The sequence below is a fragment of the Parasteatoda tepidariorum genome, chromosome 2 (assembly GCF_043381705.1).
Source record: "Parasteatoda tepidariorum isolate YZ-2023 chromosome 2, CAS_Ptep_4.0, whole genome shotgun sequence".
NCBI lineage: Eukaryota > Metazoa > Arthropoda > Arachnida > Araneae > Theridiidae > Parasteatoda > Parasteatoda tepidariorum.
Genome location: NC_092205.1, coordinates 20,110,211 through 20,134,191, shown reverse-complemented (window position 1 = coordinate 20,134,191; position 23,981 = coordinate 20,110,211). Strand labels below are relative to the sequence as shown.

The window sequence follows — 23,981 nt, the reverse complement described above, 5'->3', positions numbered from 1 at the left end:
GTCCAAATCCAAACGACAAAAATAAATTTTGTTTTATCTTTATTTCTAAAAATAAAAACAACAAGATTTATAAATTTAAAATCAGTAATAAAAACTCATTAAATTATTAGAAGTTTCATCCAAAAAGTTTTTAATCAATTAAAAGAAAGTAAAAAAATAGCCTAACAAATTCAATTCTTTATGGGCGCCAAAATTAGATTGCCGATAATTTTCATTAAAAATAAAAAGTTTTTTTTAAAAAAAGCCTATCTAATTAATGAAGAAACTCTTCTTTATGTATTCTTTTCAATAATAGATTGCCTTCAGAACAAGGTAACATCGGCGATCACGAAGTTTGTCCCACTGAAAATAATCTACAAGAAAAGTAGCGACAAAGAAAAAAAAGTTAAGAGGTGCGAAAAGGAACATGCGATATAACGATATGTGTTCTCAAAACTCTGATTCTGATTCTACAGCTCACCAATCAAGGCCATTTCAATATAACGAAACGAACATCGTCTTCCACAGCGCGAGTCGACATCGGAAAGTAAGAGAAGAGTCTTATATCGTTATCTTATAACCTTGTGTGTCTTATATCGCTATATCGTTTTACGCTCGTTGTCTTTACTCGACGGCTTAAATCAGATTTCTGATGCATCGCCTTGAATGAAAGCGGCTGTATCGTCTTGCCGATATATGCGTTAAATCGATATGTCTCGATACATCGATTTATAGCCCAGTCCTAGTCAGGACACAGTTGGAAGCGGGATTCGTCGCTAAAGACTATACGTCCCTAGTCGGCATCATTCCAGCCTGATCGAGCCATGCACCACTGTAATCTGGCTCGGCAGTATGCAGGCAGTTCCGATGCGCCAGTTCGTTATTCGTTCGATATTCGTTCCTTGGACACCAAATTTTAATCATTTGCATATCTGTTCAAAACAATCATGCATACGAAATTTCAAAGCAATCGGATGATTGCTTCTTGGTGCGTCGATTTTTTTGTAATAGAGTGTACAAAGGAAAATATTTTAAAATATATGCTAAGGACATTTGCATCCCAATCTCATTAAAAGTAAGAATATTTTTTTATCAGACGTCAGTACTGTTCCTTTTCTGTACATTATTTTACTTTCATTATTTAGTTTTTAAATAATATTCAGCTCGTAATAACCTTTCTTAGGACTATTTCTAAAATAAGTTAATTAGCCATAATGAGATTGTTAACCTTAATGTTGTGAACAAAAATGAGGTTATTAACCATAATGTTGTTAAGTATGCAAAATATTATTTTTCAATATTTTGTCACTCCTGTCCCAGTTGTTACTGTCCCCTTAAATGCATTTTATGGCGATGGTGACTATAAATATATAGGGGAGAGTCGGGTAGCCCCGTCCACAGTCAATTTCATATGTATAGAATATTTTTTCAAGTCAATGGGCCATCGGACATTAATTGTTCTATTGAAAAAAGATTATTTTCAAAGTTTCAAGTATTTATGCAGCTGGTAACATGGTAAACAATAGTTTTGAAAATATGTTGAATACAGTAGTCATGAAATTAAGAAAAATTGGTTGAATGTTTCTATTAAACTTCATTTTAATACTAAAAAAATAATTTGTTCTATACATACAACATTAAAGTATGTAGTCTTAAGTTTAATTTGCACAAAGAAAGAAGTTTATATGTGAAAAATTGTTCGAGTAATTACAAATTTACAAAAAAAATTGGATTTCGGGTAGCCCCGCTCACATGAATGTCGGGTATCACGGTTCAATTTTATTTCGTCGATAAATGTACGGTTGCTAAGATTATTATTTTATTGCCTCAAATTTGAATGTTATATGCATTTTTGAAACAAATATATGTTTTAATATTATATGAAACATAAATTTATATATTTAAAAATGCAAATTAAATATTTTTAAAATTTAATTGATATATCCAAATTAAATTTAATATCAAGAAATCATAAATATTATGATATGCTATTCACATACTTATTTATTTTCACTTATTTGCGAATGAATCAGTCTACAGAAACATTTGAATGCAATCAAAATACAAAGTCAATTTGTAATTTTTCTAAAATTGTTTTGGTGGTATTTGTATTTCTTTTCTCGCCTATTTCACAATACCGGTATGATATTTATTTTAATTGTTTATATAACATAATATTTTTAGCATTATTATTTGAAGAATAATTTTTATTTTAGTTTTTTTTCTTCGAAAATGCCCAAATTCAAGAAAAAATTTACAAATCGTGGAAAATGGAACAGTGCGCAAATGTTAACAGCTACTAAATTGGTTTTAAATAATTTTGTGATAAAAATGATTAATGGTGTTTATCTATTGTCAATACATTGGTCATTTTCATTTACACCTGAAAAAACAGTAACAGAAAAAACACTACCCGACACATTTTGAAAAGAGCTGAAAAACATGCTTTTTTAAATTTCTATTTTTTTAAGTTGAACTGTTCTTTTTTTGGTTTATTCCTTTTGCATTATTTAATTAGATGATAACACAATAGAAACATACAAAAATATTGATTATTACTCAATATTATACAGAAATATAAGCAATACTCCTTAAGTGGGGGGGGGGCTACCCGACTCTCCTCTGCTACCCTACAATAATGGAAGAGACAATTTCAGTTTTTGAAATTTTTTGAAATTTTTCAAGGAACACTTAAAAGATTTTTTTTTTTTTTTTTGTAATTCACAGGTATTTTTTGTTCATACGATTTCTTATACTTAGCATTAAGATTTAAATCTTTCAGGGGTTTGGGAGACCGACAATAAATGACGAAAGAAAACAAGTATTTTTGAACACCCTATGCCAGAAAACACCGATTACTTTAGTTGTTAGTTGTTATTTTTTATAACTGAATAAAGTTTCGTAATGAATGAATATTTATAGAAATATGGACAATTTTATGAAAAATTACTTTCTTGATTTAAGATCTTAAAAAAATTCTTTAAAAACTGCGCAAGATGTGAGTATTTAAGCTACTTCTTTTATACTGCGCATGCGCAAAAAAAAAATTAAAAAGTTTTGTACGTGATAATTTATTTTGTAGGTTTGTCTAATGATGAAAGCTGTATTTAAATAACCTAGAAATTTAAAATCAAGCAATTTTCTAAGTAGTTTTTGTACTTTTTGAAAGAAAGCTCAAAACAATAATGGGCTATCCACAAATTTCATGTACTAAGCAAGACTTATTAAAAATGAGATCGGCTGTGGAAATGTGGAGGATCACCCGCATAAAAGTATGTCTTTTGCATCCTTTCTTTCTCTATACCAGGGGTTTCTTCCAACTTACATGAGGCCGGGCGCCGCAATTAAAACATCAGTCAAATGGCGGGTCGCAACTTTATCAAAATTTTATATAGGACTCTTTTATGTCTGAAGGAACATTAAATATTACTGTCAGACTTTTATCAAGTTGTACAAAACAAAAGTATTGAATTACAAATTAAAATAAGAAGTAGATTTTTATCTGAGAAATAAATTTTTTGCACCGTTGGTATGTTAAATTTCACAGAAACGAAGAAATTGGGGTTTTTTTAAACGAAAGAAACGTATTTTAAACCCTTATAGATTTTTACGAAAATTGTCTGCAAAAAAATTACAACTAATATATTTTAGTTCGCAGACCACAAAGAAAGACTTCGCGGGCCGGATGTGGCCCGCGGACTGCCTGTTGGTAACCACTGCTCTATACCATCAAAGTTTAGATTCCAGATGATTATTGTAAGGTATCATTTGCTATTAAATTTTATCTATGATACAAAATTAAATTTGTGAAAACCCCTGATCGTTTTGAGCTTTTTTTTGAAAAGTACAAAAACTACTTATAAAATCTCTTGAAACTTTTTAAATTTTTAAGATTTTGAAATCAATTTTTTTTTATTAGTTACTTTTATTAATTTTTTTATTAGTTTTTTATTAGTTACTATACGATTCACTACAAAATTATAAAAAAACATTTTTAAATTTTTTTCAGTTTTTGCGAAGTATAAAAGAACTAGCTTTAAATACTTTCTTTTTTTTAATGGCGGGCACTTGGAACTACTGTCCATTGGCCACAGAAAGTGCCGGAACTGCTAACTCTCTTTTCTTTACCCAGTGGGCACCTGTGGCGAAGCCACGGCGGTGGAGCAGCGTCGCCCTCGTCACACTACCACAACCAGTTTATACGGCGGGTCTCATTCACACACAAAGGAGAAAGGACATAGAACACAGATAGAGAGAGAGAAACATCTATGCCCAGAGCGGGATTCGAACCCGCAGCCACTGGCTCCGCAGTCAGGCACGCTAACCGCTCGGCCACCTGACCGGCAGCTGAAAAACTTGAAGCAATACGAAAAACAATGGAAATAAAAAATATGACCACGGAAGCCGAAAACGAAACTTAATTCAGTTATTTGAATTAACAACAAATTTTCTTTCGTCATTTATTGTCGGTCTCCCAAACCCCTGAAAGATTTAAATCTTATTGCTAAATATAAAAAATAGCATAAACTAAATATCTCTAAAGTTACAAAATAATCATTTAAGTATTTCTTGAGAAATTAAAAAAAAAAATCAAACATTGAGTGTCTTTTCCATTATTTTAGGACAGTATAAATCAACTCGATTCTTATAAGTTACACTCAATACCATTTTATTTTTTACTTTTCCGTGCCAAACCATAGAAAAGACGGTCTTTTTTTTAATTTTTTAAAATAATTTTTTTCTTTCGAGTAATTGTTGATAGCACTATGAAAATTTGTTACGAAATTGTTTTGTAACAGATAATCCAAAATAATTTAAGGCCTTCATACTTTTTTTTTGAATGTAGTAGGTATAATTTGTTTTGTTTCATAACTTGTAAACACGAAGTTCAAGTAACATTTTGTGATGAAAAATCCCCCCGCCCCTCATTTTTTGGAAGGTTCTCTAGTCTCTTAAATAACAAAGAATAACATATAAATGCTGATTTCCTTTTTTTATGTCATAAGTTCATAAAGTACAAATTGAATAAGATTCGACATAAGTTGATTTATTATGAACTTGCAGTTTTCAGTTTCTGCATTCTTTTATTGTTTTAATTTCTTTTCTTCTCTTCATTACGCTTGGGAATTTATGCTACCTTGATTTTCCCTATCGAATAATTGAATTTCACTTTTTATTTATTTGTAGCTTGCGCGAAAAGAAATTAAATTTGTTTATACATCGGTTATTATTAGAGCCCGGATTTTGATGGCCTAAAAAATCTCAACTAATGCCCTTAAAAGGTGCAAAAAATGTCCTTAAAAAGGGCGAAAAATGCCCTTAAAAATGCAAAAATTGCGCAAAAAATGCCTTAAATAAAGTAAAAATATTGAATTAAAAAAATGTTTTGCTCTTTAAAATTATTATGAGTCATTTAAAAGATATAAAGCAATGCAATACTTGTTCTACGCTCATTAAAGTTTGAAAAATATGTTTTATATCCTAAAATAACAAAAAAAAGGAAAATATATTGACACCAAAATATTTTTATTTTGTATAGAAACTTTAATGGATATANTTCTGGAAACAAGGAATAGGAAGTTCAGGGATCTTCATTTATTACTTTCTAGAAATGAAAAAGTTATGTAGACGCTACGTAGACATTGATTATAATGATCGATTTTTACCTAAATAAATTATAATTTTTGATATAGTTCGAATGAACCAAATACTAAACGACTTAAATGAATCAGTAAGTAAATAAACAATAAATACTTTTTAAACAAATTTTTCGTGAGGCGGTGAGAATGATCTTTTTCTCTTTTAATATTAATATTCTATAGCTGTCTTAAATTATTTTAGCAGCGCTTGAACTACTAATTTTAAAGGGCCTTGGGACGATTGTCCGTCTTCATTCCACTTGAGCAGTGCCTCATATATTATAATTTATATTCTATGTAGATTATTAAATACATTTTATGCAAAAATAAATTTCTCAGAACAGTATCAGATCCCGGCAAAAAACCAATGCCACCTGTAGGATCAATCTTGGCGTAAAAACAGCATTAGCGCTCTTCAATGCTGGCGCAGATTCTTAGGGTTAACGCGATAGAAAAACAGAGGCAGCTGAGCCAATCGCTAAGAAAAACTTCCAGTGGCATAATTTATGCATTCTAACAGTGGGCAAAACAAGAAAGTATTAAACGTTCTAGGAGTAGCCGGAAACAGAAATCGAAAAACAATAACAAACAATCTAAGAAACTAATTATTTTTATATTTGTGCTCTTGACATAATGAACCAATAATTTGCTCTGTTTGAATGATTCTTAATAAGTGATGCCTGAATAAAAATGTTTAATTTTATAGTAATTTTAAAAAAAAACTTTTTTTATATTTTCTCCTCTCAATCGAGCAAAAATACGTTCATACGGAACACTATTGCATGCGGAGTAACTGAGTGAGTGCAATCAAATTTTATCATAGAGAGAAATTAAAATATATATATATATATACAGGGCCGGATTATACCTTTCGTAGGCCCTAGGCACAGAGCTGGATTATACCTTTCGTAGGCCCTAGGCATAGCCGTTTTTGGCCNTGCAGTGTGTGTAAAAAATCTTTCACACAAAGATCTTCTTTAAAAAAACACTCTCTTGCTTATACTAGACAGAAACCGTATACATGCAGTGTGTGCCATAAATCTTTCACACATAAATGTTATTTAAATCAACACTCTCTTGTTCATACTGGAGAGAAACTTTATTCATGTAGTGTGTGTGATCAATCATTCACTCATAAATCTAGTTTATATAGGCATGCCCTTGTTCATACTAGAGAGAAGCCTCATTCATGCAGTGTGTGTGATAAAACTTTCTCATTTAAATATCAGTTAAAGATACACTCTGTTGTTCATACTGGGGAGACGCCTTATTCATGCAGTGTGTGCAATAAAACTTTCACACATATATCTTCTTTAAAAAAACACTCTCTTATTCATACAGGACAGAAACCCTATTCATGCAGTGTGTGTAAACAATCTTTTACACAGAAAAGTAATTTAAATCAGCACTCTCTTGTTCATACTGGAGAGAAACTTTATTCGTGTAGTGTGTGTAATCTGTCATTCACACATAAATATAGCTTGTATAGACATTCCCTAGTTCATACTGGTGAGAAACCTTATTCATGCAGCGTGTGCAATAAAACTTTCTCATTGAAGTCTTATTTAAAGATACACTGCGTTATTCATACTGGAGAGAAACCCTATTCATGCAGTGTGTGCAATAAATTTTTCAGGCATAAATCTTCATCAAAAAAACATTCTCTTGTTCACACTGGGCAGAAACCTTATTCATGCAGTGTGTGCAATAAATTTTTCAGGCATAAATCTTCATTAAAAAAATATTCTATTGTTCACACTGGGCAGAAACCCTATTCATGCAGTGTGTGTAATCAATCTTTTGCACATAAATATAACTTAAATCAGCACTCTCTTCTTCATACCGAAGAAAAACTTTATTCATGTAGTGTGTGTGATCAATCGTTCACACAGCAACCAAGTTTATCTAGACATTTCCTTGTTCATACAGAAGAGAAACCTTATTCATGCAGCATTTGCGATAAAAGTTTCTCATTGAAATTTCAGTAAAAGATACACTCTGATGTTTATACTCGAGAGAAGCCTTATTCATGCAGCCTGTGTGTTAAAAGATTCTCATCCAAATCTCATTTGAAGGTGCACTACGTTGTTCATACTAGAGAGAAAACTTAGTCATGCAGTGTTTACAATAAAATATTTGAGCATTTAAATTTTAGTTAAAGACATACTCTGTTGTTCATACTTGAGAGAAACTTTATTCATGCAGTATGTGTAAAAAATCTTTCTCACATAAATTAAGTTTAAATAAACACTCTTTTATTCATATTGGAGACAAAGCGTATTCATTCAGTTTATGAAATAAATCCTTCACACAGAAATTTAATTTATATAAACGTTCTCTTGTTTATTAGGGAAAGAAAATTTATTTATTCACTGTGTGTGATCAGTCTTTCATACAGAAACATAATTTAAATAAACAATATTTTCTTAATTTTGGGAAAAACTCTATTCTCGTGTGATTAATCTTTCTCATTCGAATATAGCTGAATAAACATTCTGTTGTTCTGACATACTGCAGATAATACTTATACCAGCAGCTTCTCGTTAAAATGTCAGTAAATGATACACTGATATTCATACTTTAGAAAAAGCTCATTCATACAGTTTGCGTAAGAAATCTTTCTCACGTAAATCCTTTTTAAAGAAAATATTTCTTGTTCGACCTTATTCATGTAATGTATGTGATCAATATTTTACACATAAATTTTTTTCAAACGAGACACCGTTATTCAAACTGGTGAAAAACTTTGTTCAGGCATTTTTTTTTATTATTATTATTAATTTGAATTTTTCTTTATAATTTTTTTAAATTTTCCTTAATTGCTTATAATAAATTTTTACAAAGTATTATTGTATAATCTGTAAGCAAGTCGACATAAGTACATAAACTTTTTTCTGCATAATGTTTTATAAACTTCAATTTAAAATTTATTTTTTTTACATTTTCATAGGAAATTCATTTTACAGTGTTTTTTGAAACTCTATTGCCAAGAAAAATAAAGCCATAGTTTAAGTGCCTTATACTTGAAGCAATCTGATGATTTTAAACTTTATATATAATCTTGCCGGGATGAATTCTCTGAGCTTTAGAACAGACAAAAAATTTTAATACATTAAAAGTTATTAACATTATTTAAAAACTGCCATTCTAGCGATATTTTTTCATGAAAAGAATCAAAATCACTGCCTTATTCTCAGGTTTTGCAAATTTTTATGAGCCCAGGTAATGTAGCATTGGAGTAAGTTTTTTAATTTTAAAACATTAGACTACAAATGTTTTTCATTTTCACGAAATTGTGGCTTTTCTCCATATTGACGTTTTGCATCATTTTCAAAATAAGCGTAGATAACACAGGCTTTAAATAGGCTAAACTTCACCTAACAGTCATGAGTAATAGTTGTAAATTCACAGCACTTATAAAAATAGCATATTATTCACAAAAAAAGCATCATTTTATATTACGACAAAGAATTCGAAAAACAGCCTAAAAAAATATTTTCTTGTTCATATTGGATAAATGAGTGGATGTATTGTTAGTGGTTGTTCATATTTTATAAAAGGTGGAGAGTAACCTTATTCATGCAGTATGTGCGATAAAATATTTTCATAGAAAATTCATTTTTTAAAAAAGAATACTTTCATGTTCATATTGGATAAAATAAATGAGTTATTAATGTGGTGTATGTGAAAAATCTTTTGCAATCAATATGAGTTTAACTTTACGTTATATTGTTTAGTATTGAATTAGTATTACAAATGCTTTTATAAGTTTTTCACTCAGAAATCTAATTTAAGTAATCACAATCTTGTTGATTCAAGGGAGAAGCCTCTTGTGGAGATAAGTCACAAAAATACAGTTTTAATGATAATTGAGTTGTTCTTATTAAAGACAGTTTTTAGTTGTACTATGCTTAATAAATATTTTTCAAATAACAAGAGGAATAAAATTTGTAAGATAATCAAGCAAAAATAAATTTAAAAAAAAAAATTGATAAAAAATTGGTATATAATATGTAATCTTCTGTTGTTAGTTTTCTTTTTAAGGTTAACTTCATGACATAATTTAATAAGAAATTTTTCATGTAGCTTTAGACAACAAAAAAGAAGAGCTTTTATCCTTCAAAAGATTATAACCATTTGTAGCTTTTGCATAAATAATTAAATTTTTAGCATGAGAATTGCATGTTTATTAATATTTTAATGTTAATATGAAAAGGAATAATATGAGCTTGAGTAAAGAAGTATTTTTTTCTTTGAAAATGTATGGAAAAAAATTAATTTTTCTTTTGCAATTTCAGTAATGGCATTCTATTCCTCTTAATGCAGGTCTAAAAATTAGAGCTGCAAAAGCTGTGTTATTTCATCTACATTTTTGTTTTCTTGCACATTCCAGATTCTAGAAAAGCAAGAGAAAATTGCTCCAAGTCAAGAAAAAATAATTTAATCATGCCTTTGAAAAGTATTAGAATGAGTTGCAAGGCCGTGCTGTGGTGCGGGAAATAAGAAATGCAAAATAAAGGACCTATAATATGCATAAAAAAACAAGCAAAGAGCAATATTGGTAGTTGCTGCTACTGACCACTGACAAGAAGTGTATATTAGCTCAGTTTGAATATAATTTGAATTAAATTTTTATTTTATTAGCTGTGTTTAGGAATGGTACAAATTCATTAAATGACGTCAATTCATCAAATGAAGTACAGAAATTGAATACTGTTCCAGAGTTTTTCCCTTACGTTTCTCGGTTGAAATTAAATTTATTAAGAAATTGAAGATGGAGTACTTCTTGGTTAGCTAGAAACTCAGTTACTTACCATGTCCTGAAATTATTTATTTTTTTTAAAATTCTAAATTGAATAATGAATTTAAACTTCGGGATCTGTTCTTATCAGAAATTTTTCATTTTCTCTAAGAAGTAACTATTTTCTGTTTTGAGAAAAAAATCCATAATTTGCAAAAAATTTTGTTTGATCATGTTTCGTGAAAAAAATTTTTAGTGTTCTTTTCTTAAACCAGAAATGCAGCAATTAACAGTGAGCAGATAAATTATTATACACATGAAACGAACAAAGTTCACCAATTAAAATTTATCCTCGCCTGCTGTAGAAAAGTTCAATGTTGAAAGAGTTTCATTTACCTTGACTCAAACAAATCAATGATAATTGTTTAATTTTTTTGAAGACATTAATTTGATAATACAAAAGGAATTAAAAGCAATTTTTTCCTTTTTGTATCATTTTTGCAGTTTTCCTTTCAATGTAATGCACATATATGTTAGTTCCATCAAAAAGTCATCCGCAAGGACTAGTTTCTCTTAATGCAGAATCTAAGAGTTTACTTGTCTTCTGGGTTTGGATCAAAATTTCAAGGCTACGGACTTGAACATTTATGGTCGCAAACTAAAAATTTTATCGATTGTTCTAAATTTGTTATAAAATACTTAATCAAGATTAAACTAATTTCTAAAGAAATTAAATTTCAAAGACCTATGGTAACTTATCAGGCCTATGGTAACTTATAGTAGCGAAATTTGAACTTTGAGGAATAAAATGTAAAATTATTTTAAAAGAGTAAAATATTTGAAAGATATGTTAAAATAGCTAAAAGGAAAGTAAAGAATGAACATACTATGGTTTCAACTCTGTAAACAAGAACCTTCCTCAATATCTAAACACAAATGAAAAAATTGGTCATTCAATGGTAAGACACTGAGGAAGGTTCTTGTTTATAGGACCAAACCTTAAGCATGACCATTTATGTATCTCTCTTTGTGCTTTATTAACGTTTTTATGTGCAGCACAAAAATATATGTTTTAAATACCAATTCAAATAAAGTTCAAATAGTTGAATTAAATCTAATAAAAAATTCGCAACGGAGTTTTAGAGATAATAGTGAACTTGATCGTTTAATTAAACAGAAAAAAATGTTATTCGGTTCATAAAATCAAGACGCTAAGCATGGCTGGGCTATACCTAAGCATGGCTGGGCTTTCATTGAAAACAAGTTTTATTTCCTTTGTACATTAAAATTTGATTTTATCTTAATTTTTCCTAAAAATGTTTGAAAAATTCTATTTCAGAACCATCTCCCAGAATAGAACTAGCTAAATTTCACTTGATTTGTAATGCTTTTGTTTTAAAGAGTTTCTTTTTTAGAATCTATAGTATAATAAATCGATAATAGAAATTTAATCTAATGTTGTTAATTGCGTTATTCCTAGGTTTGGTTAAAAACATCCCTAGCAGCAATAGGCTCTCGTTGAACCAATATTCATTAATAAAAGTAAAAAGATCCCATATTGATCCTATATAGAATTGTTAGATTAACATGATATTTCATATCCATTATTCAGCCACTATGGCCATATATAGAATTGTGCATTTCACCTGCTATTTTGCAGCCGCTTTTCAACCAATATGGGCCTTATATAGTTATTATCCTATGTTAAAAGCCATTCTAGGACTTATATTAAAAAAATCTAAACATCCCGATATTGGTCCGTTGCTGCATGTTCAGATAAGACCTATTGAGACAGTTTTGTGCCCAACTTCGGCCATTGTAAAATTTTTGCTAGAAATTTAAAACTTCCTTAAAATTGTAACTCAGCCAGTACCTAATTTTCTAAAAGAAAAGAGAAATAATTTAATCAAACTTTTTATTTGCCAGTAAAACTGTTTTTTTTTCTTTAAAAATTTCATAGAATAATAATAATTGTATGTGTATACATTTAAATTGTATGCATAATAAAAGTACAAGTATAGTAATACAAGTCAAAAGGACAATGACAACAATTCGGACTTTATCAACTATAATAACGGATCAAATCAGAATCTAACAGATTTGATCAAATTAAAACTTGAAAAAATTAAAATAAATTATATTCAATATTTATCTCAATTTACAAAATAACTTAATTCATGTAACTTAATAAATAACATTAAATAATAATTTAAATAAATAATTAATAAAACAATGGAAATAAGCATTGTAAAATTATCTGACCTAGTAGTCTTGTTATTAATTTTAAAAACATGAGTAGCATGACAATTAGGTCAATCATATTCTAAACATCAGGACACACGATCTTGTTATATTTAATACTGATTATAACAATAAATTAATTATGCTCTACAAAGGGATATTTAGATAAAATTGCGCTTCGTTTTTCTGGAGTATAATTAGCAAGGGATTCGAAATATTCCATAGTCATTTTGTGTTTCTTTCCGGATCTTTCAATGCGCTCTTCAACAGCATTACCATTATCACTGGCTATTTTCTTTCTGGCATCACACAGCTCGGCGTAAGTGTTAATTGGTTTACCAGCATCGGTATCTGAACAATTCAAACTTTTCAAATGCTCCTTGCATAAGATCAATTGGTAAGTACCATTATTGTCTTTCCGCGCTGTTCTGCCTTTGATCTGTATCTCTTCCTTTTCATCCAAAGAAAAGAACGTTTGAATGACATGAATACCTCCCTTTTCTTCCACGCTGCGGTCGTTTGACTTGTAGTCGATTCCCCGACCCATGGTTTTGGTGGCGAGGGTCACAGTGTGTGCAATACCTGCCTCGTTTACACGCCATTCAAATGTTTCAGAATCTTCATTTCCTGTTAGCGTGTGGAGGCGGTTGATATTATTTTTACATTTCTCAGCGAATAATTGCATTTCGATATCGGTTTCGACGAAAACTAAGACTGCGCGATTATGGTGAACATTTTTAACAGCATCGAATACGAAAGAAAGCCAACTGTCTTGCGTGTCCAGAATATAAACGTCTTTCGAGGGTTCGAAGATTAGTTTTCGCTCTCCGTAGAAAGATGGCATTGCAGACATGGTCTGAATTCCATACTTAATCATTGCGTTTCTTTCAGATTCATTTAGAGTCATTAGCGTGCCACTCACACCAAGGATGTTTTCATAACTCGAAGGTAAATTTGCGTAAGAAATGGAGCCCATTTTCACTGACAAGTAACCATAATTGCTATAATTTTTATGTTCATAATTGTTTTTTTTCAATCTGAAATAATTGAACACGTTCTTATATCGGACGAATATATTTGTATGGTAAATAAGAGAAGAATCTCGGTAAGAAATGAATCCATCTTTATTAATTTTGTATGTTTCGTCAATCACTTTATTTGCGCTGCTTTTCGAGACGGATATTGCGTCGTCAACCATCTCTTTTAGATTATTTTCAAACAGATCAGTGGTACTTTTTAAAAACGTACCGAACTCACCGTACTTTTCACATTTTATGCGTTCATTGATAAACTCCCTAATTTTTCTCACCACCGTGTCTCTCTCAGTAATACCACTTTCAACAATTTTCCAAATCTTCGGCTGAATTTCTAATAGCTCTTTCATTTCTAAAAATACGACAGGATTATAAGTATTACCGTAAAAATCTTTTGAGAAAAATACATCAGCCTCATCAATTAAAAGAACCGTTCTTTTAAAATCGTTATTATTATCCACTACTTTATAATTAAGATTATTTAAAACAAAATCATTTGTAATAGAATTCAATGATCTTTCAATTCCGTTATCCTTACGAGTCAATGTTTTTTGAGCCATGTCGTCAAAAGTATTATAACTTATTTTAGACTTTAAATCAAATTGACTAAAAATAGAAAAAAAGGTATCGAAATCTTTTTCATCACGCTTTGCTAACAACTCACTGTAGCATACTACAAATGCTTCATTTCCTGTCAAAGCTATTAAAGCAGAACTGAGACCCAAAATAAGTGATTTTCCTTGACCTGTTAAAACCTGAGCAAAGTGTTTTGGCACTCCAGTAGCCTCGTGGTCAACACCCAAAAGTCTCAGTATGCACAAAATTTGAACACAATGTGGTTCTATTCTTTTCTTTATGATTGCAACATCTTTGGATTCTTGAAAAGACCAAACTGAAGCTAAGTAAGCCAATAAAACAGGTAGAACGTTTTGTTTAAATTTAGGAGTCCATTTTTGAAAAGGCAGTTTTTGCATTTTTCCAAGTTCTTTCTTAAGCTCTTTCAAAATTTCAGCGATTTCTAAATTTTCCAAAGATGCCATCTTTTTCGTATAACGGTTGTAACAGGCTTCTAGTATGTTTCTGTTCATTTTTATTTTAAACTCATTTTTTCCTGCTGCTCTACTCACCTCTCGTTCGCAAAACTTTAAAGCTTGCTGTATCCCAATCTGATTTTGTTTGCGAGAATTCAGGTAGAAATTCTCAACGCTGTCAAGAGATTTTTTAAAATCCGAATAATCTTTGCAGTTTTCTACGACGCATTGAAATGGTAGAGTACAGTCTCTTACGAAGTGTTCCAGATCAGTGTAGTCAGTTTGATCTTCGAAATGAGTAAATGAATGCCCAATGGCGAGTAACAAATCCCCCACCGATTTGACGCAATCTTCATCACTCCAATCTGCTTTATTAAATAACAATATTATAATATCCAATAACTTTTTTATCGTTTCAATCACAAAATGCTTAGGAGGTTCTCCTTGTTTTTTCTCGAGTTTTTCAATGAATCTTTCAGGTTCTTTAATTTTGTACGCTGTAATGTTGCCTCTCGTCACCTCCTCGACAATTCCATCTAACTCCTTAAAATATGAAATCTTAGGAATAAACCATGTAAAATTAATTCCTTTTAAGTGCTTCAAAAATTCGTTGTACATTCTCAAAAATTTAATCATGAAGATTTCTCCGAACTCTCTTAAACAAGCTTTATGAACTATTTCCAACAGTTTTTTCATCACGGATTCCACATCAGATTTAAATATACTGCAAGGTATTGGAAGTTTTCCAACAATTGAGCGTCTGTGTTTCCAGTATTCGTTGTATATATCCAGCAAGTTAGAGAAGTGGTGTAACAGAGAATCGTCATCGTCAGAGCGAAGAACACCCTTTATAACGCCAATTTGCCTAGTTAAAATACTACTATCGATATCCGTTAGGGTAGAACTGGTTGCAGAGAAGTAAGGATACGTTTGGGAAATGAATTTTATAATGTTTTGAGTAGCGACACGAAATGATTCTTGACGGTCTTGTTCAGTCACTTGAATGAAATTTACAAAGCCGGCCAGCACAGATGATGACAATTTCTTGAAACGAGCATTCGACTTGTCGCATAAGATAGGAGCAAGGGCACAGTCCACAATATACAGCCAGGTAAGACGTTCTTCAGAGATGCATGTAAATCTTATTTCATTGCCAGGTGTCGAAATGTCCTTTTCTTTCAACAACTTAAAAGTGTAACTAAATTTATTTTCTGACGTATAAAAACCGGGTTCGAAATGCTTCACAAGATTAAATATTAATTGATATTGTTTTTCGAGGGATTCGTGATAAAGTTTACTAGAACTCCATGAAATGGCGTCAACAATGGAAAGTTCCCCTTCTTTGAAAAAAATCAACTCACTGGCTGATGTTTGTTTCTTGCAAACAACTATTTCTTCAATCACGCATCGGAAACTCTTTAACAGGAAATAATAAATACCATTTGTTATGGGTATAAATAGTTTTAGCGAAATTCTGTTTGATTCTTCGATTTTTTTGTAAAACTTATTCCATACATTTTCAACAAATGTTACTGGAAACATTTTATTACCTAAATTACTTTTTTCACTCGTTAATTCAATTAATTCTGTAAACAAAGAGATGTCATTTTCTTGGATATAGAGCAATTTGCTTCGTGGTAGGTGGTTTATAGTTTTAATAAGACATACAAGATTGAAATTTGTGTTCGGACATTTAGCCAATAAATTTTGTCTGTGCCTTTCTATTCCAGTTTTACAAATCTTTTGCAAGCTTCTAAATAAATCAGGCATATTAACATCTGATGAATCTCTAAATTTTGGAAATAACTGATTCCTATTGCAAAGTTTTCTTTCTGCTTCAATCAAATTTCCTGCCTGAAGTTTTATCTTAGACGACAAAAGTTCATGTTGAGTTATTTCGGTAAGTAATGTTTCTGGATTTTCGAATGATAAATTGTGGGATTTTTCCAACAACAGAAGTTGATAAAAATCTTCTGCGCAAACAAGATCCTTTGAAATGTTTTTGTAACTATCATTCAATAATTTCAGAAATCTTTTTCGAGCTATATTTCTTCTGTATAAAAGCAAATCATAAATACAGCAAGTAATTGTGGCTCTTTCTAAAAATAGTCCCTTATTAAAATCAAAAGAATTGTCCAGAGTTAATTCATCACCCTCAACAATATTCATTCCCCCAAAAAATTGATCATGATCAACAGAGTCAACTTGCAGTAAGTTCTCGTTACCAATACTCCCGAAAGATAATTTACTGCTTGAATCAAAAATATTCAACTGAAGTTCCCCCGAATAGTACATTTTGCCTTGTTTATTTTTTATTATTATGAATTCCGTTCTATCGTCACTATATAGTTCTATAGTATTTTGATCCTCAGTTTTGTCAACATAATCCAAGCAATCATTTGGCCTGACACCTTCGTCAAAGCTATTTTCATAGTCAGAGTCATAGTCGTCACTTGTTTCAGAGTCATAGCTTGGCATGTCCTTTTCCTCATAATCATAAGACTCTAATTGGTAAGCCGACTCAGCTTGTCTCTTCTTATCTCTTTTGCTCACACCTAAGCTTTTAAACTGTTTAAATAGAATTGAAAAGTCAGGTGGGGCTTGTGTGTCACCCTTTACATGAAATATGCTTTCACTTTTTTCCTCCTCAACTGTTTCCTTGCTGTTTTCATGAAACGATGTTGACGGAATTTCAGAACTACTGCCGTGTGTTTCTGGTATATTTCCAACAGAAAGTGATTCATCAATATTTTTGACAGACTTATCATGATCAGTTTGATTATCTTTTCTAGTAGTTGTATTTTGAAGCCTTTTCTTTTTTCCCATTATTTTATTGGTTTGTTAACTTTTTTTTTTCAATATATAATTGTTACTGAATGTTCATATATTTCTTTTTTCTTTCAAATTGCCGTAAATGCAATCTATGTATTTGGAGAATTACTTTTTTGACGGAGATAGTTTTTTTTCAAGCAAAGGTTGAAATATATAAAACCAAATAGTATAATTTTTCCATGAAATGAACACTCTCCAATGAGAAGCTTGTTCTGTACGTTATAAGGAGAAAAGAGTTTCTCAAAGTTCCTGAAAGAAAGAAAAAAATACAGATCAATTAAATAATCAGTCAGTACTTGCTAGACATAAATAAATAAAACGGTGTGTACAAAACGAAGTTTAACACAATATTCAATCATAATAGGAAACTACATATTAAAAATAAAAGAAGCTACAGAAGTTATGCCATTATTTTATATATCAAGTGGTATTAACTTTGGCTCAAAAAACGAAAAATAATCATATGCAAGTACGGACCATTTGCAAGAAATGCGACATTTGTGTCCTCGGCCTTTATTCAACTTCATTCAAGACCATTTTACAGACCTTTGTAGACTTTGCATTTCAAACATAAATTCTTTTTTTTGAATAAATATTATGACTTACAGCATAATTTGAACATTCAAAATGTCATTTACATCTTTCATACCTTACTATATTTAAAGCCAGGCAGTTTAAATAGATTTAAAATTCAAAGAATGTTCAAAATATGCTGTATAAATCGAGAGGGTTACTAGAAATATGCATTAAATTTTTCAGTAGAGAATTTTTTTAATATCAAAATTCACCAAAAAAACGATGTTCCTACTAGTCACTAATGTCTCCATTAAATCGATCACTAAAAAGCCATATAATAAATTAAATGAAAAGAAATCATTTCTTTGACTACTCATTACCTCAGATATAAAGGAAAATATTTTAAAATATATGCTAAAGACATTTACATCCCATTCTTATTAAAAGTAAGAATATTTTTTTTATCAGACATCAATACTGTTCCTTTTCTATATTTTATTTTACTTTCATTATTTAATTTTTTTTATAATTATATAGTTTGTAATAACGTTTCCTAGGACTATTTCTAAAATGAGGTTGTTAGCCATAATTAGATTGTTAACCTTAATGTTGTTAACAATAACGAGGTTATTAACCATAATGTTATTAACTTTTAACTAAGTTTATGCAAAATATTATTTTTCAATATTTTGCCACTCCTGTCCCAGTTGTTACCGTCCTCTTAAATGCATTTTATGGCGATGGTGACTATTACAGAAATATTAACATTAATTGATAATTCCACTGTTTAATATTTAGCTTGCAAGCACATATAAATATATTTAGGATGAAAATAAAATTCAAACAATAAAATTGAAAAATTTAATTATCGTTTATTTTTTTAAACAAAAAAGCTTAATTTATATATTAAGAGGAAAAATATTAGTATATGCATTGTTACAAAGTAGGTGAATTATTTTATGTGTGATGGAAGAAGGCAACTGTTCACATTCAGGAGTCATTAATTAACGAGTCAAAATTAACGAGGATTAACTACAAATAAATTTTATTCATCTATCTTCAAAAGATCTTAAGAGTAAAACGAACAAGAAATTCCTATAAATAAAATTTTAATTGACGATTAAACGTTGCACTCGTATGATCGGTTTCAGCCAGATGTTTAAATGCAGTTAGTTTTACAAAAATAAAAACTTCAAGTGTATTGCCAGTTGTGTATTTTAAGAATAAATTGTTCGAAAACTGAAAATGCTTATATTTAATTGCGTTAATTTTTTACATCAAGATCGGTCACTCTTGAATCCTGTCAGCCTTTACTTTTCCTTAATGAAAAATATTTAAAAAATTAAAAATATATTCATTATTTATGGAGCATATAAATGTAATATTTGGGAAAAATTACTGAGCTTAATATGTTGAAAAGGATTATAAATAAATTAATTAAATAAACATATAAATTTTCTTATGAAGAACAATATGCGTTATAAAAAAGTCTTTGTTATAACGTTTTAATCAGTAAATATGTTTGTGTTAGTATTTTGACGAATCAAATGTTGGCTGTTTTTACATAGTTTTGTTTTAAGATAATTTATCCAACAAATAATAAAAATTACAAAAGGGATAGCATTAACATTTATACTTGTTATAATTAACATAAAATTAACTACTTCTAAACTATATATTTAAAGTCTGTGCCAATATATACAGGGTGTTTATAAAGTCCCGGACCCATTTTGATGTTTAATAACTCATAAAATAATAAAGATAGATTAAAATTAATAACATAAATGGTTAGATAGACTGAAAAAATTTCATGACCTTTGTCAATGAAATTGACATCGCACGGAGAATATCAAGTCGATAGTCAATTTCACGTCAGGTAGCGACAAGCATGTCGGCATCCACAGAGGCTATTGCGGTTGTAATTCTGGCTTTTAAGTCATCAATGTTCGACACGATCCTCTTGTAAACATTGTCCTTTATAAATCCCTAAAGGGAAAAGTCCAGCGGCATTATATCAGGTGATCTGAGTGGCTAAGGAATTGGACCTCTTAGCCCAATCCATCTTCCTGGAAAATGGTCATTCAAAGAACTACGAACTATGATACCCCAATGAGGTGGTGCACCATCTTGTTGCAAAAAGACATGTGGCTGAAGCTCTTTTAGTTGTGGAAATACGAAGTTTTCCAACATGTCTAAGTATACGACTGATGAGACCGTCTTTTCTGTAAAAAAGAAAGGCCCAATGACTTGATCGTGCATTAGTCCACACCACANTCTATCTAACCATTTATGTTATTAATTTTAATCTATCTTTATTATTTTATGAGTTATTAAACATCAAAATCGGTCCGGGACTTTATAAACACCCTGTATTTCACGTAATTCGTATATACGTAGATTAATTAGATAAATAATTGGGTTTTGTTTTAATTTTTATAAATCAGATTGTCTTACCCTTCTTGAATTTTTTGAATGTCACATTTTTTGAAGAATCATCTGCACTTAAACCAGCAGTTCACAACTTCTTTTCAGATCAGTCTTTTCAACTTTTTTCTAGATAGCCTTTTTCTTACACCCTAAAGAAATTAAAGAACTCCTTATGTGATTATAAGTTATCAGTAAGAAAACATTGAAATTAGTTAAAGCATTTGAGACATAGGCTTTGCATGCCCATAAACAAGAAACAAAAACAAAAGAGTTTAACATCTTATACCAATATTTCTGAAGCTAAAATGATAACTAGAAGAAAATGAATATATTGTGGCACAAAAATTCAGATACACTCAGAATTTTTCTATAAACTGTAAAATAATACAGATTTTCCCCTTATTATTTTACTGTAATTGTTATAAAAAGATAAGAGAAGATTCGAAGTAAAAAAGAACAAAAGCGAAAAAGTTTTGCTCTCCGTTCATGTCATACGACTATGAGCGATGAAAGAATAGTGCAATTTCGGTGTTCCTAACGGCGATAGTTATTATTGGCAAATTCTAAAAAACAACCGAATGTATTTATCGAACATATTGGAGAATCCCATCTTGGTTTGGGGTTCCTTTGGATTCAAATGGCCAAACCAGTCAAGCGTTTTTGAGTGGTCGTAAAACTCAGCTAAATATCAAAGCAGACTAAACTGTGAAAAATTAAAGATCAAATAACGATAAAAAGTATCGACACTTGGAGTAGTAGTAATTTTTATTGTAAAATCCATTTTTACTGGTACATGGTGAGGAACAAAAAATCTGATGTACCGTAAGATTTATGGTAATAAATACGGTAAAACCATTAATCACTTTAATTTAATAAATACTATAAACATTACGGTATAATTTTTTACGGTAAAAATAGATTTTACGGATGATGCACCTAAAGTGTCAGTACTTCATATAGCAATTTAATCTGAATTTTTTTACAATGTTTGTAACCAGAGGCAACCTTTTAGAGACATATTATTAACCGAGGTGGGATTTCCAACAAGGCAATGCGACCACACATCAATAAAATAGTGACATAGAGCTATAAGTATAGCTGTTTTAAACTGCTCCCACTACAGTAAAAATTTTAGAGCACCAAAAATGGTGGTGTAAATTTTTTCCATTGTGAAAGCTTTAAAATTAATTACATCGGTTAAATTGTATATGAAACCTCAATTCGGAGTTAATTCTTTAAAAAAAACTGCTCCTTCACAAAAATGTTTGGGTTGATCACCATCGAATTCGGAGGAATATTATGTCATAGTTTTTAAAGAGCTATTAGTCTTGATCTAAGCCTACTTTCCTGAAGTATCACCTTATGAGCCGCATTTGAGAATAAAAAGTATCAAGCTAACTGATTTTCTGTTAAGCATTCTTTAATTTGAAACTCTGAATGGGATATTTCTGATTGCCATGTGAAACGAAGTAGACGAAAATCTCAGCTCAATGCTTGATAATTTCAGTTTTAATTGAGGGATGCTGACATTTATCTTTGACCTAAATTAATACTGAATTCTCAGATCAATATGTTGTGCAAAACACGAAAATATATTTATTTACATAAGAAAAAGTCCTAATTCACGATCCAATTAAAGGGGAACAAACAACACAGTAGATTTTAAAAAAATGAAGAAAAAAATATTATTACATTTTTTAAAAGTTTAGCATATGCGTTACATGAAGAGGAAGACCACGAGAACCTCCAAAACTTGATTTTCAAAAAATGACTAAGTTACAACATAAGAGTGCTTAGCAAGACGAGCTAGGACATGTATGAACTTTCGCGCTCTGTTGATTAATAGATTTGCTCATTCATATCAAAACTTTCAAGTAAAACACTGACATTTTAACTTTTTTATTGAAATAATATACTTAAATTATGCATGATAAATACGTTTTGCGTTAAATGATATAGTCAAGTCTGGTAAGTCTTGGAAATGGGCGTCTATTTTTGAGCGCTTAAAACAAGACAACTGTTATTTTCCATTTATGAAGTTTTTAATCAGGTAATATCACACTGCTTCAAATTCTTGGGATTATTTATTTAATCAAGAAACTAATTATTTAACAAGAGAAAAAAAGCTTATCAACAAGAGACCAAACAAGAAAAAAAATATTAACAGGATTTAATTATCAAACAGGACAAGATTTAATTTATTTAACAAGAGAATTAATTTTACTGTAATGTGTGCATTAGCGACCGTTAATGCATACATTACCTAAATAAATTGGAAAAACTCTTGATTCCGTGATTGAACGGATCACAATAGTTAATCTGAAGATTGACTGATGAGCATATAAACGGATTTCGAAGTTTGCGGATAACTATTTATATAATTTGGTACGTCTAAATTAATACATTGGATAAAGACTTCCTTGGAGTAAAGAAATATAATTAGATTTCTTCAAATTGTATACTTAAAAGCGGAATATTCCATTAAATATGATCGTATATGAAATAAAATATTTATTTGCATGAATTAATAAAAAAAATTGAAAATTTACTTACCCTCCTTTTTTCTATCGAGAATAAAATGAGTGTCGTTGAAAAAGATGTTTTTTTTTTCTTTAGAGGGTGGAAATCGTTTTATTAAACTCTGGCTATCTTTTAAATAGTTGAAGGGAAATTCCCTCGGTTTTATCGATAAAAAGACAGATTCTTTATTGTTCTCTGAGATTAGGAGATAAATTTATTCAAAAATAAATTTCTCTTTTCATATTGAGACAAGTAAAATGCACTGGGGTTCATTTTATACTTTTATTTTATTGGGCAAAAAAATTCGTATTGTCTTCGTATCGTAAAACATCGATATCCTAATCAATATATGAACCAGAGAACATGAGCAATATTTAATAGCCAGCATATAATGGGAGAGATTTCAAAAGACTACATTTTTTAATCATTTTTCATTTAAAAATAAATCAAATAGTCAAAAAAGTATGTTACGTAATTTAAATGCACAGTCAATAATGGAATCTAAGATTACCTTAAATATAACTGCTTAATACTGAATATAACATATTAAACTAAATCTGACGTATTGAAAAAAAAGATTTGTGATCAATGAAATATGCGGTTAATTGATGAAACTGGTTTAAAGAATGCTTTTAGTTCTAATGAGTAATTTATCTCATCAATTTTATTTTTTAGATCACATAACTTTTGTATTCATTTATTTGTTTTGGAATTATTTATTCACTTTTATAGAAGCTTCTAAGTTTATAATCGATCTCATTGGACATAACAAATATAAAAAACTAGTGGGCTGCGCCCTCTGCTCGCTAACGCTCGCCAACCCTCGAAAATTGCTACGCAATCTTATATGGTTTGCTTCGCAAACCAAGCTGGATTCGCTCGCTACTAACTTAAGTACATTGCAAATGCACAAAATTCTAAGAATTCAAAACAATCCATATAAAAAATTTTTTTTATTAAAAAATTACATCTTTTTGGTAAATACTAAGTCACTAAAATAAATTTGAATTCAAATAAATGA

At 30.0% G+C, this 23,981-nt stretch overlaps 2 protein-coding genes across 2 annotated transcripts; one reads left to right on the top strand and one right to left on the bottom strand.

Moving 5' to 3' along the window:
- Positions 1-6,556: 6,556 nt before the first annotated feature.
- Positions 6,557-7,882, top strand: LOC107445012 (zinc finger protein 888; the record flags this gene model as incomplete). Its single annotated transcript, XM_016059322.3, is given in 1 exon segment — positions 6,557-7,882. A coding segment is annotated over 1 exon segment (1,050 nt), but the record flags the coding sequence as incomplete, so codon positions are not given.
- Positions 7,883-12,285: 4,403 nt separating this feature from the next.
- Positions 12,286-23,082, bottom strand: LOC107451902 (uncharacterized). The gene is made up of 3 exons (XM_016068132.3): positions 22,994-23,082; positions 20,468-20,589; positions 12,286-17,746 (listed from the first exon to the last, which is right to left on the bottom strand). Exon 3 carries the CDS (start codon positions 17,489-17,491, stop codon positions 12,737-12,739), a length of 4,755 nt encoding a protein of 1,584 aa, XP_015923618.2. The 5' UTR covers positions 17,492-17,746; positions 20,468-20,589; positions 22,994-23,082; the 3' UTR covers positions 12,286-12,736.
- Between the last annotated feature and the right edge of the window lie 899 nt (positions 23,083-23,981).

Bases quoted from the DNA above. Each gene is read 5' to 3' on its own strand.
- LOC107451902 (XM_016068132.3), bottom strand. From the start codon at position 17,491: ATGGGAAAAAAGAAAAGGCTTCAAAATACAACTACTAGAAAAGATAAT.